This window comes from Molothrus ater, chromosome 9 (assembly GCF_012460135.2).
Source record: "Molothrus ater isolate BHLD 08-10-18 breed brown headed cowbird chromosome 9, BPBGC_Mater_1.1, whole genome shotgun sequence".
NCBI lineage: Eukaryota > Metazoa > Chordata > Aves > Passeriformes > Icteridae > Molothrus > Molothrus ater.
In genome coordinates, this window is record NC_050486.2 from 23,619,250 (window position 1) to 23,637,701 (window position 18,452).

The 18,452-nt window shown below is 42.3% G+C and overlaps 1 protein-coding gene across 1 annotated transcript in view; it reads right to left on the bottom strand.

The window, feature by feature from the left end:
- LOC118689748 (BEN domain-containing protein 5) overlaps nucleotides 1-18,452 on the bottom strand; it is an 884,006-nt gene that overhangs the window by 81,371 nt on the left and 784,183 nt on the right. Inside the window, exon 10 of the mRNA XM_036388182.1 lies at nucleotides 10,662-10,814. Coding sequence (XP_036244075.1) covers nucleotides 10,662-10,814 — 153 coding nt within the window. The remainder of the gene's footprint in view (nucleotides 1-10,661; nucleotides 10,815-18,452) is intronic.

Here is an 18,452-nt window from a genome sequence, read left to right on the forward strand (position 1 = left end):
TTGGGCCTGGCTCTAGAGAGAGTGTTATAAGCCAAAATATGATTTGATATTTTATAGGAGAAAAAGAAGACTACAGATAAAAGAAAAATTAGGTAATGACAAGAAAGAGCAGCAGGTACTTGCTGAGTCTGACCTTCTACTCACTGTTTCAGCTCAAGATAAAGGGAGTGGGGGAAAAAAAAAGCAACAACTGGCAAAACTTTGATTCCTCACTACAGCTGATCTTGAAGTTTTGCCCATGCACATTTATTTAATCAAACCCTAATCTGGGGAAAAAAGGGCTGGGGGTGGCAAGAGGAGGGCACAAATACAGGGAAAGTTGTCTGCAAATGAGTCTCTTGCTTTTCTGGGAGAATCTATTTCCCTAAACCCCTTTGCAAAGCCAAACTGAAGTCATCATTAAACAAATGCACTGAGCAGGCACAGCAGGAGAACAGCTAAACAAATATTTATTTCTCCAAGGCTGAAACGCATGGGAGTGTTAACAACAGCAGCAGTGAGAAGCACAGTCTGCAGGGTGGGGGGAACACCAAAGACTTTGAAGTTCTTAAATAGTGATATTTGTATAAAATCAACAGTAATGCATTATTAAAACACACAGATACATTAAAGCTCACAGAAGGACTTTGCTTCCCAGCTGGTGTGAGGAAATTCAGTGAACAAATAACTATCCACAGAACTAAAAGCTGCCAAGAAATCCAGTGTAAAAAGAGCAGAGAAGGAAGGGCGAAGGATTCCCTTACTTTCTGGTGGAAGAAAACTCACCAGAAAAAAACAGATTTCAAACACATTTGGGAGCCTCAAGGTGTGCTGACTGTCTCTCTACACATCAGGCATTAGTGGCAGCTTCCCCAGGCCTCCCTACCAGACTTCATTCCTCCTCCCATGCTGTGCTGAGTGCCAACTGAACCTTATTCAGGCATTGCAGCAGACAAAGATGTGTGGAAGGAAATAAGAAAGACAAAAAAAATGCATGCAAATTCTTTTTGGAGTGATTTCAAAGCAGAAAAGAATCTTGGCCCTTGGTCAGACCTGTTGAAGTGCCAGAATCCCTGGGATAAGGACACTCAGTGGTCCAGTGAGGCTGGTGCCCCACAGTGTGTGTCCTCAGTGAATTCAGCCCCCTGGGAGGCAATTTGTGAGCTCCAGAGCCTGGGCAGCTCCCCCAGGCCTGAGGGATGTTCTTGGCTCCTCAGCACTGCTCCACCTTCCCACTAACAGTGACCAGTGTCACAGACACATTTATGAAAAACTGTTTCTTTAGGATTTTTTCTCCTGAGAAGCTGAGAGGCCTCAGGAACAAAATGTAAACAATGGTTATCTGCTGCTGTGGAATACAACAGGTAGATCTGTGATTGGTCTCATGTGGTTGTTTCTAATTAATGGCCAATCACAGTCAGCTGGCTCAGACTCTCTGTCCGAGACAGAAGCTTTTGTTATCATTCTTTCTTTTTCTATTCTTAGCTAGCCTCTGATGCAATCCTTTATTCTATTCTTTTAGTATAGTTTTAATAGAATATATATCATAAAATAATAAATCAAGCCTTCTGAAACATGGAGTCAGATCCTCATCTCTTCCCTCATCCTTGGACCCCTGTGAACACCGTCACAACCGGAATGAACACACTGGGCAGTCCGTGTTTACAAGTGTGCCGATTGCCTCTGTGTGCCTCTGGTAGTCACAAAAGTGGCTCCAAAAGGCAAAGAGGGACATTTGTCACACATCTGAGACTGAATTTGCCCTGTCTACCCTTTTCAGCCCTGATGGGCTTGGAATCTGAGTGGCCCTGCATGGTGGGGGAGCGTTGGCTGGCAGGGCCTCCTCCCCAGGGTGGCCTCAGAAGGGACTGGGCCTGCTTCAGCACCTGAGCACCTCAGGCTGCACAAAAGGAGAAATTGGAGGCAAACACCAGTAAAACTGGATCCAATCTTGAGTAGAAGAAGGGATAACACAAAGGGATGAAATGTAAAGCAAGCTGCGTCCAGCCAGTGATGGATGGAAGCTTCATTCTACCCTTCACTGATGGCAGGACAAAGGGACCTTCTCATCCAGAACTTTTTTTGGGAATGAATCTTTGTCATCTTCTGAAATTGCTCAACACATTAAGAGGAAAGGAGCAAGGTATGACCACAGAGTAAGTCAGACATTGCCAGGTTCCTAACATGGGATCCAGGGTATGGACTGCACATCATTTCTGTCCAATGCTAAGGTGTTTCCCCAACCCAGCAAGAATAGAAAAAAAAAGTACAAAGCATTCAGAAGAATGCCAACCAGGCAGAAATCTGGTCACAGGCTTTGACAGAATGCAGAAGATGAAATTCTGGCATAGCAAGGTCCAGGGAGGTTCCTGAAATTCGAGAGAGATTTTTACCAGCTGTTCACATCTCCTGCAACACAACTGATTATGGATGTGCCTGTGGAAGGAAGTAGCAAACTGCATATATCTTCAAAAGTCTGAGCTCTGGTGTGCACATGAATGATTCCCAGATGATCGCTTCTCCTCACAAACAAAGTATCTACATGAAATTCAGAATAAAGAGATCTTCCCTACAGTTTCTTATATATATAGACAATGTAGGTCCAGGAAGTGTTCTACAAAACATGTACAACTGCATGCTCAAAAATCATAAAATTATGTTAGGAATCTTTCCTGGAGAAAAGCAGAGACAAAAACACTAAGAAGATTAATAATTAGAGAATGGTTTCATATTGCAACACACAATTAAAAATATGCTGGGTCAGCCTATGCCATTTCCATAGCTGTGTTTCACAGCTGAGCCTAACTACTCCTAAAACACCCCACTCCAAACCCAGTACACCTGCCCACATTTTACTCATTCTACAGTTAAGAAATAAACACCATACCTACTGGGCTAAACTGGGATTATGCATAGAAGTTGTTTCATGTTCTTCAGTGACCACCACCAGCAATGGCAGGTGCAATCAGAGCTGGCTGCTGATGCTGCTCTTATAGATGAAGAGAAAGGTTTTTTTTTCCCAAAGCAGGTCTGACCTCTACGAGCCCTCAACTCAGTGCCAGGTGTGGCCAAAAAAAAAAAAAAAGTGATAATAAGAAAGTTAGTGCTCTAGAAAGAAAGGAATGGCACACTTGTCATGAAGGAGGAATGGACGTGCATTGGGAAATGGACTGGAGCCCAGGCAGTGTCAAATCCATCTCAGAGAGCAGTTTTACAGTATCAGCTATAACTCACTCACTCTCATTTTCTAGAAGGCTTTTTTGAAGTCTGCAAAAGTTTGAGAAAGGGCACAGAAATGCACTGGCCTTGGAATCTTTGCCACAGACAGAGCTGATTCCTGCCATGGTGTGTCCAGTTGTCACTGCTTTGACCCTGCCAAACTGTCCTACAAACAAAGCTAACCTCCTTTCTTCTCTGGAAGCACTGAGCAAACTTCTCACTTCAAAAGTCAACTTAACTCTCTTAACTCTATTCTAGACTGGAAAGTAGATGTGTTGGTGTGGTTTGGGGTTTTTTGGGTATTTGTTTTGGTGGTTTTTGTGATAGGATATCATCAACTCCATGCCAGCTGGGTCTGGAGACTTGGAAATCATGGCATTTGGGAGGCTGCTACCAGGCAGGCTTCTTCCAATTTATTTAACAAGCTGCAGTCAGCGTCAATCCCCAAAGCAGACAGCTGATCTGAAGGAGGGAGCAGGCAAAGAGGAAGGATTCTGGGAGCAGAAGTGTGATGGAATGGGAACAGAGCTCAAAATTACTCCACAATTCATCTCACCTTGCAGCTTAGCTGTGTTTCTGATGCACAGGAAGAAAACTTATTTCATCTCAAAACCAATTGTGACTACTGAAATCTGGGAAGAGGAGGTTTAGAAAAGTTCAGGATCCTTTCAAAGAGGAATTCCATTGTTTGAAGCTTTTCCAGGTCCCTTAGGAACCTTGGACTGATAATTCCTGGGGCTCACTCACTCTCACAGAAGGCTCTGCAGCTGACAGTATTTCCATAACTTCTGTGTACCTGGTAGGAAACACTGAGGTGGGCAGAAAAGTTTGGGTTTAGCTGGGGAATATTCTCTGACCTAGAGTTTGATTTGCAGAAGTCTGAGGAGACCTGGAACAGTTTTAGCTTCACCATGAATGTGAGAACACCTAAAACTGAAACTTGAAGACCAAAGAGCCCCGAGTCCCAAAAGATTTTTAATAATTCTCCTCCCTGATTCTTTTTGCCTTCTTCAGTGGAAAGCAATCACCCTTTTTTAGAGGTAGCATCACTGTTGTAGGAGTACCATGAACACAACACACCACATTCTCAGGCTTTAAAGTGCAATTCTCCTCAGAGAAATAACAGTTTAAAGGTACATTGTCACCACACACACATCTGCTCCCTGAGGGGCTTCATTATCCCTCTAATGTGCAGTGCAGGAATACCAGATCTTCCCCCCTCCCAAGTGTCCTTCAGTCATGCCTGCTTAAGTTTCCTGATAAAAACACATATTTGCATGGTCATTAGGAGAGAGGTTGCAAGGAAGGAGCTTTATAAGCTCTCAGTTTATGCCTCAAGACCAAAAGTACCAAATTAGTTCTTTTTTTTTAAAGAAATTCTGCAGCTAGAAGAGAAACTGGCTCTCACGCTTCAGGGTTTCAGCTGTTCACCTGTGAGAAGTACAATAGCTGCACTTTTTACTGCTCATTAATATCTGTGCTCTGCACCTTGAACCAGCAGCAGTGCAGGGGTTTTGGGCCTGCATTTCCCATTCCCCAGAATCCTTCCCCGCATGCCCCTAAACTGGTTGTACTCCCAGCTCCCACCTCTCCCAGTGCTACAGATCTGAAGTTGTTTATTGAGTTTGCTGGGTTCAGCACAGCAGCTAACACGATGGAATCCAAATCACACCAGCAGCTCTCCTGAGGGACAGCTCCTTAAACAATACCTGCAGGGTGAAGATGGCCTGAGACCTTCACAGAGCCAGGCAAGGGTTTTCCTACAGAGATGGGCAGCCCATCACAGCCTACATGGAAAGAACAAGAGGAGGAAGCACATTCCATCCCATCCTCAAAGCAAACCTCAGGGCTCCTTGTAGCTGGATCTGCCATCCTGAACACACACACCCCCAGAGTGTACATATTAAAACATCCTTCCTCAGGTCCTCTCAGCTCCTCCTTTAGTGAGCCTGCATCTCCCCATCACCTCAAGTTCACTTAACCACAAGTGACAATGTCACATACTCAAACACTACCCTGTCACCCATTACCCAGAGTCAGGCTGGAACTTCTCTCCCTTCTAAGAGCCCTCCCAAGCTGTGACCAGTGATGCACACAAACAGGGATCTGAAAATGTGTCAGGTTAATAATGAAGGAAAGGCCTGCTTTTCCCCCTGTGTTTTTTTTTTTACTAACAGCAGCCTCTGCTTCTCAGAGCACCTCCTCCCCCAAACATGCCAATGGTGGCATTTCCTAGGCTAAGCTCTACAGAATAATCACACTGTTTAGAAAATAACTCAAGTCTCTGGAGTTCTCACTTTCTCCATTTGTCAGTAGAAAACGAGACATTTCCTCAAAATATACAATAAAATAGCCTCTAGCAATAGCCTGCAATGCTTCTCTTTACAATACTTTTATGAGCATGAGCGTGGTCTCCTGAGAGTGCTTTCATAATCATTTATACAAATGACAGAAAACTAGGACAATGAGAAGCAAAAAGGAAAATGCAGCCATCATGCACCCAGTTGCTTTGAGTAGTTTGCAGAAAAAGTGTTTTTCTCCATGGCAGAGTTCTCCTCACTTGCAGGCCTAAATCAGGGGACCACAACCTTCCTATGGTGGGACAGGATGCTGCTCCCAGAGCAACCCAGTGCAGCTCATTGCTCACACTCCTTCTTGGCTCTCTCACTGGTCCAGGACAGTTCTCTGAGCTAGAGGTGTATTCTACATACATTAAAATATCATGTGGTTAAGAAGATAATACCCAAAAAGATATCCTGCCAGGGGGATGGGTGTCCAGTTCTTAACTACCTTCCTGTCCCTCCTTCACAGCACAGTTTGTCCCATCTGAGGGAATTTGTGGTGCTCTGCACGAGGGCCAGCTTGCTGGAGAGCCTACAGGAGCTCCTTTCATTGCTGCTGCTCTGGGAAGCTGTCACCTGCTCCCAGCAGGTTGACATTAGGTAAGAATAATGTTCGTCTTTGAAAATAAACCATAAAATTGCTATGAAAACTTGTTTCTTCTGTGTACATTCTAAATTTCTACCTGCGTGGGGATGGAGAAGTGGCTGTTGACTCCTATACGCACAAACAACAAGTCAAGGAGGTACTGAAAGAAAATCCATTTGTTCCAACACTTCCCCCACCCTCCTTTTCTTTTCAATACAAATTCAATCCTCTGTATACAAGGAGGGGTGAACTGGTGCAGCACAACATAATGGAACAGTTTAATTTCACTGAGACTCTCCAAAAGGCAGAGTCCTTGTGAAGCCAAAGCCTGTAACACTGAAAAGGACAGACTTTACACCAGAAACACATTTCCTGTCTTGGCTCACCCAGCCCCCAGAATAAATAAATAAATAAATAAATAAATAAATTTATGGAGCAACACGTCCAAGAAGCAGCAAGCAGAAATGCATCCCAGAGGGGTGCTAAAGCATATAATAGCTGTATTTGTCTTCCTGGATATGCCTTGGTACAAGACAAAAAAAGGAGGCAGGATCATTTGTTGTGCTCAGGTTTTAAGAGATTTCTGAGTAGATCTGTTAAGCTTGCATGTTGTTAACAAAACCTATCTGAACACAGCAGCTTTTGCCTTTCTGGGAGAAGAGTCTTTTTTTTTTTTTTTTACCAAAACAGCAGAGAGGCACTTAGGAGGTGGTGATGCAAGTGAGTATGGATTTTACTTCAGGATGAATTCCAGGCAACTTTTCTACTGCTTCCTCTTCCTTGCTGAGCCATATACAAGCTGGGGTTCTTGTTATTTCAGAACAGATTATAGGGATTTGATAATTCAGTGTTCATATTACTGCCTCAAGCACTTGCACCACCACTGCCTTCAGAGAGAGGTGTCCAGCCAGGGTAAATCATAACAGCCCAGAGAGGCTGCCATAGGTAGAATGGAGGAGGTTTGCTGGAACAAACACATGTTCCCTAAGAAAGCTTGGATGGGGAGATGCTGTGAATATGAGAACAGCAGACCTGGAGTTTGTGGATCAAAGAAAGTCAGCAGAAGATATAAAGAGATCAAAATGTTTTTCTTTGCTGCTCTGTGTTTGATATCCAAACTAAAAAAAACCAGAAACAACTGAACAAAACACCACCACAGAAAGCACTAGTGCAAATCATTCCATATCTGCATCTTCTCATATTGCTGAGACAATGATAGTCTCTAAAATATGTCTTAGGTGACAGTGTTATGGCATTGGAGCTAGCAACACGCTTCCCTAAAGGAAACTTGGTGGGTTGCTGTCTAGAGACTTCACTCTTGATTGTGAGCATGATATAAAACAGGGAACTGCTGACAAAGAAACAAGACTGGCACTTGGGACATCCAAGTTTTATTCTCCAATTTCTTCAAGCAAATTATTTCTCACCCACTTGTTATCTCTTTCTCAGAATGGCTGGAAGCTTTTAGGGTTGTGCCTAACTTCCTCAGCAGTTACTCAGCATAATGGGACACCAAGTTTTTATCAGGGTCTTTGGCTAACCCTAGCACATAAAGGTCAAGCAGTGTTTATAAGGAAGGTTCTCTGCTGTGAGGCTGAATACAAGAAAATTAAATGAGAACTCAAACGTATCCCAAGTGCCACCAGTTCACAGTCTAAAGGGAAAAAAAAAAAAGAAACCAAACAGACTGGATCAGGCCAAATACCTCTTGCTGGTCTTTATCCTTTAACTGAAAAGAAAAGCAATCTTTGCAAAGTGATAAAGCCACCCAAGAATGGCTGCAGTTGTTTCTTTTAAATGAACCAGAGAGAACAGATGGTCTCCCCTCATACTGTCACAGGGGTCAAAGTTAGCCACCTCTAAGACTAGCAGGTTCTTGAAATGCTCAAATGCTCATGTCTGGTCCTTATGACTAATCCACTCTCCCAAACAAGAAAGGTCAAATGAAGAACATCCCTACAAAAACTGCAACTACTCCAAGCCATGGCTGATGTGTAATGCACTCAGACATGGTGTCAACAACTGCTCCTAAAACACAGTGAGTCAGCCTTTCAAAAGAGCATGCCAGCTTTCACTGTTAGAGCTTTCATATGGATTGCATTTACTCCCCAGTGTTTAAAAATATCCTTCTTAAACATTGAAAATATAAAATGTTTTCCTTACAGATTTTGTCCCTTTTGCCCAGGCAGCTGCACAAGAATGTCTCACGTATTTATTTGGGAGCAAAACATCCCAGCTCTTCTTCCACTTTCCTTTTCTCATGCTGACAGCTAAACCAAAGGAAGGCCTCTTTTTTCTGAAGTCATGTAAAAATGAGGAATTTCTGGTCCCTTTCCCAACTTATACCTCTGAACCACAGTCAGCCTTCCAGAGAGCTGTGGGGTCATGAGTTCTGCCCAACAGACAGGGCACAGAGGCACTGGGTGACTCTCCTTTGGTCCTATAACAGGCATGTGGGTACAAATCCCCTATCCATCCCCTACTTTAATCACCAACCTCCCTTGGATACTGTCATTTCAATAAAAAGGCCTATTGGAAATGACAGGTGAAGAAAGCAGCCCAGGCATGAAATGCACTCTAAAGTATATTAATAGAAGGTTGCCAGACGAAACGGTACAAGGCATTTGATCGCATCATCTCAGCCTTGTTGTTCATGCTCCTTTGCATCTGGCTGTGTGATTCCTGCCAGATTCTTGGCTGGAAGAGCAGAGGAGGATTTGCCTGCCTTCCCTAACCCATGCCGGGCTCAGCTGCAATCACGCAGAGCGCTGAAAGAAATCCCTTTGAGTTGGGATTCATTCCGAACATGTAAAACCCAAATGACTGCTTCTCCAAAGTGAATCCCATTTCACAGCAAGTAGGTTATTAGTGTGGAACTCCATACAAGTAGCCTGCATTCAAAAGCCCTCTGCATTATTAATAGAAGATGAGCTTTTGACATCAAAGGAGAACCATTATGTATGCTAAACGGTGGCAAAAATTGTACCCGCACTTCAAACCTTTTCAGCGCTTTGTCCCTTGTAAATCAATCAAGGTTGACAGATGCTTTAAGGAGAGTAATCTTTTCAATGATACTGTCAATGGATAACATAATGGAACATTGTCTCTGTGCTGTGTGAAGACATGGAGCTAGTCAATTATGGACAACACTTCATGCAGCCGCCAGTTTTCACTTGAAGTGCTGCTGTTGAAGTATTATAATCCCAACAAATGGCCACAGCAGCATACAATGTAAATGAGACCTCCTGAAGCTTTGGAAAATTCATTAGTAACAACAGTAGTCCATTCCCACACTTTCAAACACCAGCCTGGTAATGTTAACGATGCACTTCCCCCCTTCCCTTTGAGCAGGCAGTAGGGCATATTTACATACACTCTTTTAAACCTTCAGCACATTTTCCCCCCCCATTTTGGATTCCTTTCCTCTCTTCACCTGATATTTTCAACGAGTCACATAACCCACATGGCTGGAGGCTGGAAACAAGAAAACAGACCTTCCTACTTGGGGACACGTTTTCACTTCACACATGCCAGACACTTCATGGCTGTCCCTTTTTCCAACACTTCTGTCTGCTCAGCTGCCCTGGGAAGAATGGCCTGGAGGGATGGCAGGGGAAGAGCTTCCAGCCTCAATGCACCCAGTGCCAGTAGCACCTGGGTGGAACTCTGCTCGAGAGTCAAAAGGGAGAGACTGTGCTGTTTATTTAGCTATTGGCTTCTATTTCCTACATCATCTTCTCAAGGATTTTCCCTTTGTCAAGCAGGCTTGTGCTAAGAGGAACACTTAATCTCCTACAGTAGCAGAGAGAAATCCCACACTTGAGCACAGAATCTCTAAACTCCTATCAACTGCATGATATGTGAATGCATTGCTATGATCTGTGAATGCCCCTTACCCCTAATGTGTTTTTGAAACAACCAGGTGCACACCAGAAATTCAATCACTGAGGGTAAGAACAAGCTGTTCCTTGAACCCAACTTCCCCTTTCCCACTCTCCAAGCTCTAAGTATTGGGCAATTGAAAATCCTCTTGCAGAACAGTTTTCTATGGTAATATCATAGAATTTCAAAACTATACATTCCCTTTGTCACAACTTTCAACAGATGTTATCTAACATTTTCTTTCAAGCTACGTAATTTTATTTCTATTTGCTAGCATACTATTATTTAGAGTATACAAGTAAAATCTTTGACAAATTAACATAAGCATTGGAACAATAAAGTTGACCCATTTGATCAAAAGACAAAAGATCTGACATGGTGTGCCAGTAATTCAGAATCAAAGGTTATTAAACAGAAGATGAGAGACCTGATTTGTTCATGTGTCTGATGACATATATAAGACCACAACCTACCACTGCTGGATAAGGTCAGTTTAAGAGGGAAGATGGTAGCTAATAATAAAAATTTTAAGTAGGATTTTATTCATACTGAAATAAAATTCACTCAATCAAATAAAGCCAGAGATTTATCATAAAGGCCAAAAAAAAAAAAAAGAAAAACTAGGAAAAGATAATTAAGAAACACTGACTTACATAAGAAAAGTCTTCAGCATTCTGACAGAGTAGCTTGGGAAAAACAGCCTGTCTCTGAAATCTTTCCTCATCCTCGAAGATGTTCCCATACATGAAGCCATTCATCATGGTGGAGTGGGCATGGATGTCGATATAGAACTCCAGGTTAATCTTCTGTTGAGGGAAAACAACAACAGCAAAACATTCAGCACGAGATAAATCATAACAGAGTTGTGCAGGTGAAGCCTCCCATAAATCCAGTCCTGCCATTCTTGAGCCCATCCATGGTGCCAGCAGCAGGGAGCCACACTGAAGATCTCACTGTGATGCACACACCCTTCCTGCCTCTCTGTGGGGGCATGTGAAATACAACAAGGGACCATGACAGACATTTCTTTACCTTTTTTGAGAGTATTGGAACATTCTGCACAGGACATTGTGCAAAAAACCATCCTTCATTGTGATACAGGGCTTACTGCCAGTGATAAAAATATGCACCTTCCAGTTCTAGAGCACCATTAGTTGGGCATAGCTTTGCCATCTCTGCACAGTTCTGCATTGAATTACTCAGATGTTCCCTTCTGCCAGGTGCAACAGGCTCAAAATTGTGTAAAAAAGACTCCAGTATTTCCTGTGCAGTTTAGTTCTTGTGTATAGGGAGAAAATACTGCAAATATTTTGTCTTCCTCTCCTTTCTAGCAGTAACTCAACAGAAAAACTCTCCAAAGCAATTGCCTGGAATACCCCTCTGCTTGTGCAGGATTCTGCACCAATTCTTGCTTTAAAAGAAGACAGCGGGACCCTCTAGCACAGAAGTGCCTGCTCTGCCCACACTCTTCCCATGGCACCAGTGGGAAAGAGGGAACGTTCACCTGGATCCCTCCATACAGTGCCATCAGCAGCACTGTCCAGCACTAAAGAGTGATACCAGAGTAGATGCCACTGAATCACCATGATTCCCCAAATTCTTACAACTTCTGGACCTGAACAGAAGCCCATCCCTGTCACCTGGCCAGCATGGGGCCACTGGGGCTGTCCTGATGCCCAGATCTCACATGTCCCTGCCTCAACAAAGGGATGGAGGAGAGCTCTGCGGGCAGCATGGTGCTCATGAAGCTTCTCCCTGTACTGAAATACATCAGGGAGCTCTGCAGCCCCAGGTCTCTCCTGCACACCAAGCTTGCTGGGCTGCTGGAGAACACTGAGCTTTGGGACACTCCAGTGTGACAGGAAAGCAGGTTGGGTTGGACAGTTCATGTGACAGCAGTGCCAGCTCTTCTAGAGCCTCTGATGGGGGGAGAACATCATTTGGTATGTGACAATAATATAATACAGATTTACTTTCCCCCTGGCAGAAAACCAGTGTATAATACACAGCAACTGTTTGGTTTAATTAAACAACCTAGAGAGAGTAATAATGCATCTTATTAAGCCTCTGCTATGTTAAAATGTTAGCTAATGCAATATCAATATCTGACCATGCTTCATAGGAAAGGGAACATTTGCTTGTGTTTGACTCTAATACAATAAATTGTTTGCTCCTGCCAAAACATTCTGCTGTGCTATAGAGGACCAGCCCTGCAATAAAGCACACATCTGCTATTTGGAGATACAGCACTGAGCAGAAAGATTAGCATTGACAGGATGAAACACCACACAGGATTTTCTTCCTCTCCAAGCATACAGAAATTAAAAACCAAGATAAAGTAATACTATTTTCATGAGATAATTTCCCCATCACAAACAGAATTTGATGAGATCAGATGCACACTGGCATATCACCATAAAACAGAACATCTTGTAGAGTCTCAAAACAGTGATTTGATGAAGTGAGCAGATAATCTAGTTAAACTGGGTATTTGTAAAGCATGAATGTCCTTCACACAGAAGTCAGTGACCTAAGTCATACTAATTCTAGAACAACCAGACAGAATTCTTTATGGGAACATGGTTACTTACATAAAATAATCGAGAAGCACAGTGAGAAATATAACAATGGACTAGAATAATTTGTGAGTTAAGAGAAATAAAATTGCTGGTGTAAACTGCAGGATTTGTGGTATGTCATGGTGTACTTATTCATTCACAGTTTTCAAGTTGTTTCCAAAAGAAGGTGGCCAGAAACAGAGATGCAGAGGCACAGATTACTAAGATAATTTTCCACAGGCTATCCAGCAAGAAATTCACCTGCAGAACACGACTTGAGCCTCAGCTTAGTATTCAATTATCAAGTTATCCAGTCTAACACAGTGTCACTGGAGTATTTTCTAAACTCTCCCAGGACCTTCACTCAAAAAAATTGTTGGTAGAAATGTCACAGAGAATATTAGAAAGTCTCCTGGTGTGCTGAAATTTCCTTGAAGATCTTTTTTGTTCACCAAAACCATTTTCAAATAATCTGGTTGCAATGGTTATTTGTGAGGGAACGGTGTCCTTCACAGATGTCCCCTTCACCTACAGATTAAGCTTCCAGATCCCTTATTTGGAAGCTGTGCCATTAAACAGGTAGCTCATCACCCAAAAAAGGGTTCAAAAACATTTTTCAAGTCATCCATTTCAAGTTAATTAAAAAGTAATTTCTTAAGTTAGCCCACAATGACTATTCAACTGGAGTTTTTTTCTGGTCTTTGTTCCTTAGCCTCCAACTGAACATATAGAAATCTCTATTTCACATATTCCTGTGCACTAAATTTAGTCCAAACTTGCAACTGCCCATCCTATTCAGCATGTTTTTAAACATTGCTAGAGTAATTGCCAGTTAGATGTACTACTTCCAGACACTGCTGTGTGTGAGCAGAACAGCATTTCAGTGGTTCACATTTCTCCTCCTCACATTCATTACTTTATCAAAGGGAAACATGTTCAGCATTCTCCATTACAGAGCAAAATAATTCAGTGCATTGTTGGTATAACACATGAGTTTCTAATGGAAAAAGTCCTTTTATTCCCAGACACAAAGTTATTGCAGCCTTAAAATGGACAATAACAGCCACTGGGACATAGTTGCCACCTCGTGCCTCAAGTGGTAAACCAAGCAGCAGACAATTTGTTGGCACTAAAGCTTCACAAGAATTGTGCTATGCTCCTGAACAATAATGATATTTCTTCTTCCTCTTCAGAATCATAGATATTCATAGGTGCTTTACATGTAGGAACTGTTTCCCCCCACTGCCACACAGCAAATTTAGGCAGGGGAATAAAGTTTTATATTTCAGTTAAGGTTCTCTGGAAGATTTTGACATAATTACTAATCTCCAGCAATTCAGGTAGGATCACAGAATTAACATTTTATGGAATATATAATGTCACCTACTGATGGCAATTTCAGCAAAGTCAGCAGAGAGGTGACCTCCTGAATTGTTGCTCTTGGAGATAGGAGAACTTTAGTGGGAGAATGAAGTAAGTAAATATATGTTTGCATTTACATGAGCACATGCAAACACGCTTAACCCACTGCTCTCTGCTGCCGTACCCCAGGGGTATCTGGCAATATCCACACACCACAACCCACCCCATCAGGGCTTCTCTTGCTGCAGCACCTGCAAGTGAGAGGGGGAATAAATTCAGACATGGTTCAAAGTCTCATATTCACATTTTCTTTATGCAGAAAATAATGAATAACTAGGCTCAAATGGCTCTGGATGCCACAGCTGCCTTCTGAGAGACTTACCAGTTACGTCCTACAATGTGATATTAAACTCATAATTTTCTGCTTTAGAGGTAGAATGCAAAATGATTCAGATGCCTTATAAAAGTCATCATGCAATTTAATTCTCTCAAGCGTCTTTTCTTTGTGCTTACAAGCAATGGCAGAGTTTTCCTCTCTCACACTGTTTCTTAAGTAAAGCTGTAATTACCTGGATGACCCAGGTTACAGAGCTCCAGAAAACAAAGGCAGACTTGATCTTTCTTTTCTCTGAGTCTCAAAAGAGAAATCACTTACTAGACTGACAGAGACAATGACTGAACCCCACTTCTTTGGAAAGAAAAGATTCTCTCCCTTTAAAAGAATGGTTTTTATCTCTTCTTGCCACTTACCATATAAACCTAGCATAAATAAACAAGCAAACAAATTTCTGCTCTAAAGTTCATTTGAATCCCTACTGTTGTGACATGCATTTTCCTACTGAGTCAGTCTGAAGATTCTGTCAGCTTCAGAAATGTACATATAAATTAGAGGGTGGTGAAAATGAAAGAAATCATGAATTAAGAAAAAGAACTAGCATTGTCAAGAGAGGAAATAGTTAAAGTAGTATAGAAGCTAGTTCATGATGGCACAGAAAGTTTTGAGAAAGTATATTCTCACTTGTCTGCATTTTTATTTCCTTCACTGAATGCCTTTTGGAAGGTCAGTAATTAAAGAGTGAAAGGAAAGAACTATGTTAATAGCCAGTGCTGATGTGACCAAACTTAGACCTTGAAGAGTGCAATTATGATTCTTAAGAAAACAGAGGTTTAATAAATAAATAAATAGAAGTCAGTAAATGCTGTAATAAAAGGATAAATGTGCATTGAGCCCAGAACATGAGCCACTAGAGAGACAAGTGATGCAGGAAGAAGCCAGCCCTGTCCACCAGCTGTCACTTCAATATGGATTTTATTAATTCTTGGGCATAGCAATTGGTTTAGAGAGAGAGGCATCCAAAATCCTTCTCCACTCCAATATTTCATATAGGGGATGGGATAAACTTCTTGCAATGTTTTATACAAGCTACTAAAACCATGGACGGTCATTTGTTGCAAAGAAGGGAGCAGCCTCCAGGCAGACTTTGTGCTCTTGCTACTAAACCACTGTTTGGAGTAAATGGACATTCAACAGCTGGCTCAGCAGAAGGAGTTTGACCCTTTTCATTCAGAAATTCCCAGCAGAATAGCTCCTTTGATGCTGCCTCAGGTATCTCTCCAAAGCAAAATTCCTCAAAAGAATCCCTTTAAAAGAAAATTTTGCATGTGTCTCTAAGACATCCCTTTTGACATAAGCACATTGTTACCTCAGGATTAGCTATTTTGGCAATGCTTACAGTGGTGACACCAGAAAACACAGAGTGCTCCTAAGGAAAATGAAGGAAAACTGAGCATTCAGCATCACATGGCCAGCAGTCCACATTCAGCTACAAAGCAGCATTTCTTCCCCTTTCAGCCCAACTGAATTGTGCCCAGTGCTTTGAATTGCTCCTTGGAGATGTGAGACACTTGTCTCCTTCTGGCTTTCCAAGGGAGCATGAGGTGGGGTTCAAACTGCCTGGATATGGTACGCACATTTTCAAGCTTGAAATGCCTGCATTTGGATGCCTGGTAAGATGGATTTTAACCAAATTATTTTTCTTAGCTCTACCTTCTCCCCATATTTCCCCTCCCACCCCAAAAAAGCATTAAATTCTTCCACATTTTCCTCTGCTATCCTTTATATATCCTCTGCTAACCTTTGACAAGTTAGTCCTATGGAATCATTCTCAGTTTTTTCAGACAATGCAAGCCACACCTTATCAGAGGCACTATTTCAGATTTATACCACTCCCCTTTTGTAACCATAGGGACAACATCTTCTCCTTCCATTCATCATCTCACAGACCACCTGCTCATTCACCTCTGTAAACACCATGGCAACAACAGCAATTATTTACACAAGAAATTAATAGTTGGAAAGGGATTTGCTATTTTTAACAACCTTAAGAAAAAATGGTTTCCCCATCTTGCTTCCAGAGAAAGGAGCATGCCAGTTTAGAACCACTCTTGTTCTCACTGGTGTGAAGCACAAAAGACAATTTTGCTTTTTCTGTAGACACCTTTACAGTCTGACAGTGTCTTTTAAAGTGTCCCTGCAGAAGCAGCTTGCCAACACTGATGTGCCACTAACTCTGCATGACCTTCCAGCAACTCTTCATAACACTTCAAGCATTTTTTTCAGAACATTTCAGTGATATTCCAGGAGCTGTTTTCTCTCAGAATGAACCACTCCAACCCAATTGCTATTCATAAGTTACTATTTACCAACCCTGTTTCGTGGCAAATAATGATAAATAATGATACCTCTTGATGGCAGGGGTTACCTGGCATGACTCCCTAGAGGCTCAAAGTGGATGGAGAAGAGACTTCTGTTTGTCTGTGGTTCAGCAAAAGGATGGAAGCCCATCAGTACTGCTTTCCTGCCTGCCTGAAAAAGTAAGGGATGCTTTTATCCACAGAAGAGCAGGAACCTGAACCCTACTCTGGTGTGCCCATCAGTCGCCCCAAAAGGAGCTAAACTCAGAGTGCTGGCCTCAGAGTGGGAGGTCAGCAACATGCATATTCTGATCCTGGCTTGTTATCTGCTCGCTTCTCTCACCTGCCAGTGCAGATAACAACACCTCCTGAGGATTAGCTGACGTTTGGAAAGCACTTTGAAGATATAAAGCATCACAGTGTGTGCAAGTGAAGTGTTAATTCCTCTGCGGGGCCGGTTCGCTCTGACCCCTCTGCAGAGACGTCCAGTTAATGTCAGCTCTGGCAGGTTTTGCATTCAGGCACCTGTCCACCAGCCCCTGGACTGCAGCCAGCAATTCACACAGGACACACAAGAGCCGTCAGATGGCAGCAACATTTGGTCATGACAGGCCTGAATTGGATTTGAGAGGGTGACCTGGAGGTGAAAGGCTCTATCAAGAAGCCACTGCTGTTCAAATGCATATTAAATTAGAGAGGGTCCAAAGAGACAATGTTAAGACCCAGATCAAGTTTAGGCAAGACTTTTGGCTCGGCTGTATGGACAATTCTTGTATAATTTTTACCCTAAATGATTATGACCAGAAAATATACTCGTATGGATTTAGGGTCTGACCTCAAGCCAAAACTAGAAGTGTGAGTCTGAAGAAGGACAGTGCTTGCTCTGTCTCCTCCTTCCTCTCTCTCTCATATGAAGCAAATGTGCACATACACTCAGCACCATTGTTTTTTGACCTTCACAATTTCTGAATTATTAATCCTTGCCTGAATTATTAGAAAAAAAAAAAAAGCAGTGGGATTGAACAGGGTCTTGGGGCATTATCTCATCCCAAATTTTGCTGGTTTTACTGGGCTCTGCCCATCTCTGCCCACTTGTGTGTCACCAGCAGATGACCCACAGAACAATTTAGAAATTAGAATTAGAAACAGAACAATCAGAAAATGCTTTAGAAATCCTACCTTGCTCACTCCTCTGCTACTGAACAGCATTGGCTCTACAGAAAAAGGGCTCTTCAGAAAAGACAAGTGGCAAAAGAATCAAGAGCTTTTTAGAAGAGGGAAGAAATCCTACTATAAAAGAGACTAAAAGAGAGAATAAAAGAAAGCAAGCAAGAGGGAAAGAGAGAGTAAAGGAAAGGCAGGGAGAAGATGAGGCAGTAACTGTTACTTATTCTCTTATAATTAAAGCAAGAAAATTAGGTTATGAAACAGAAATATCTAAATGACCATGTTTTCACTGGATAATTAAATTTAGCTCTGGTCTGGTTGTGAAGGTTCTCCCAGCTGAAATGCTCCCAGTGGCTGTACTGAAGGTTTTAGCGTGCCTTGGTGCTGTTCCTTAGACAGCAACTTGCTTGCTGTGTGACAATACACAAGCCATTTAATATCTTCAGGCATCATTAATTGCTGCTTATATGCCTGCAACTATATTAAGGTCAAGAATTCCTGTTCGACTATTCACTTCATAGCAGTATTAATAGCTTTGTGTTTTACCACTAACTTTTAATTATACCTCTGCAGAACTCTTGAACCAAGGAGCACAGACTTTACAAGTACATAAATAAGGCCCAAAGACATTGCCTGCTTCTCCTCTAATTACAAAGGCAAAGA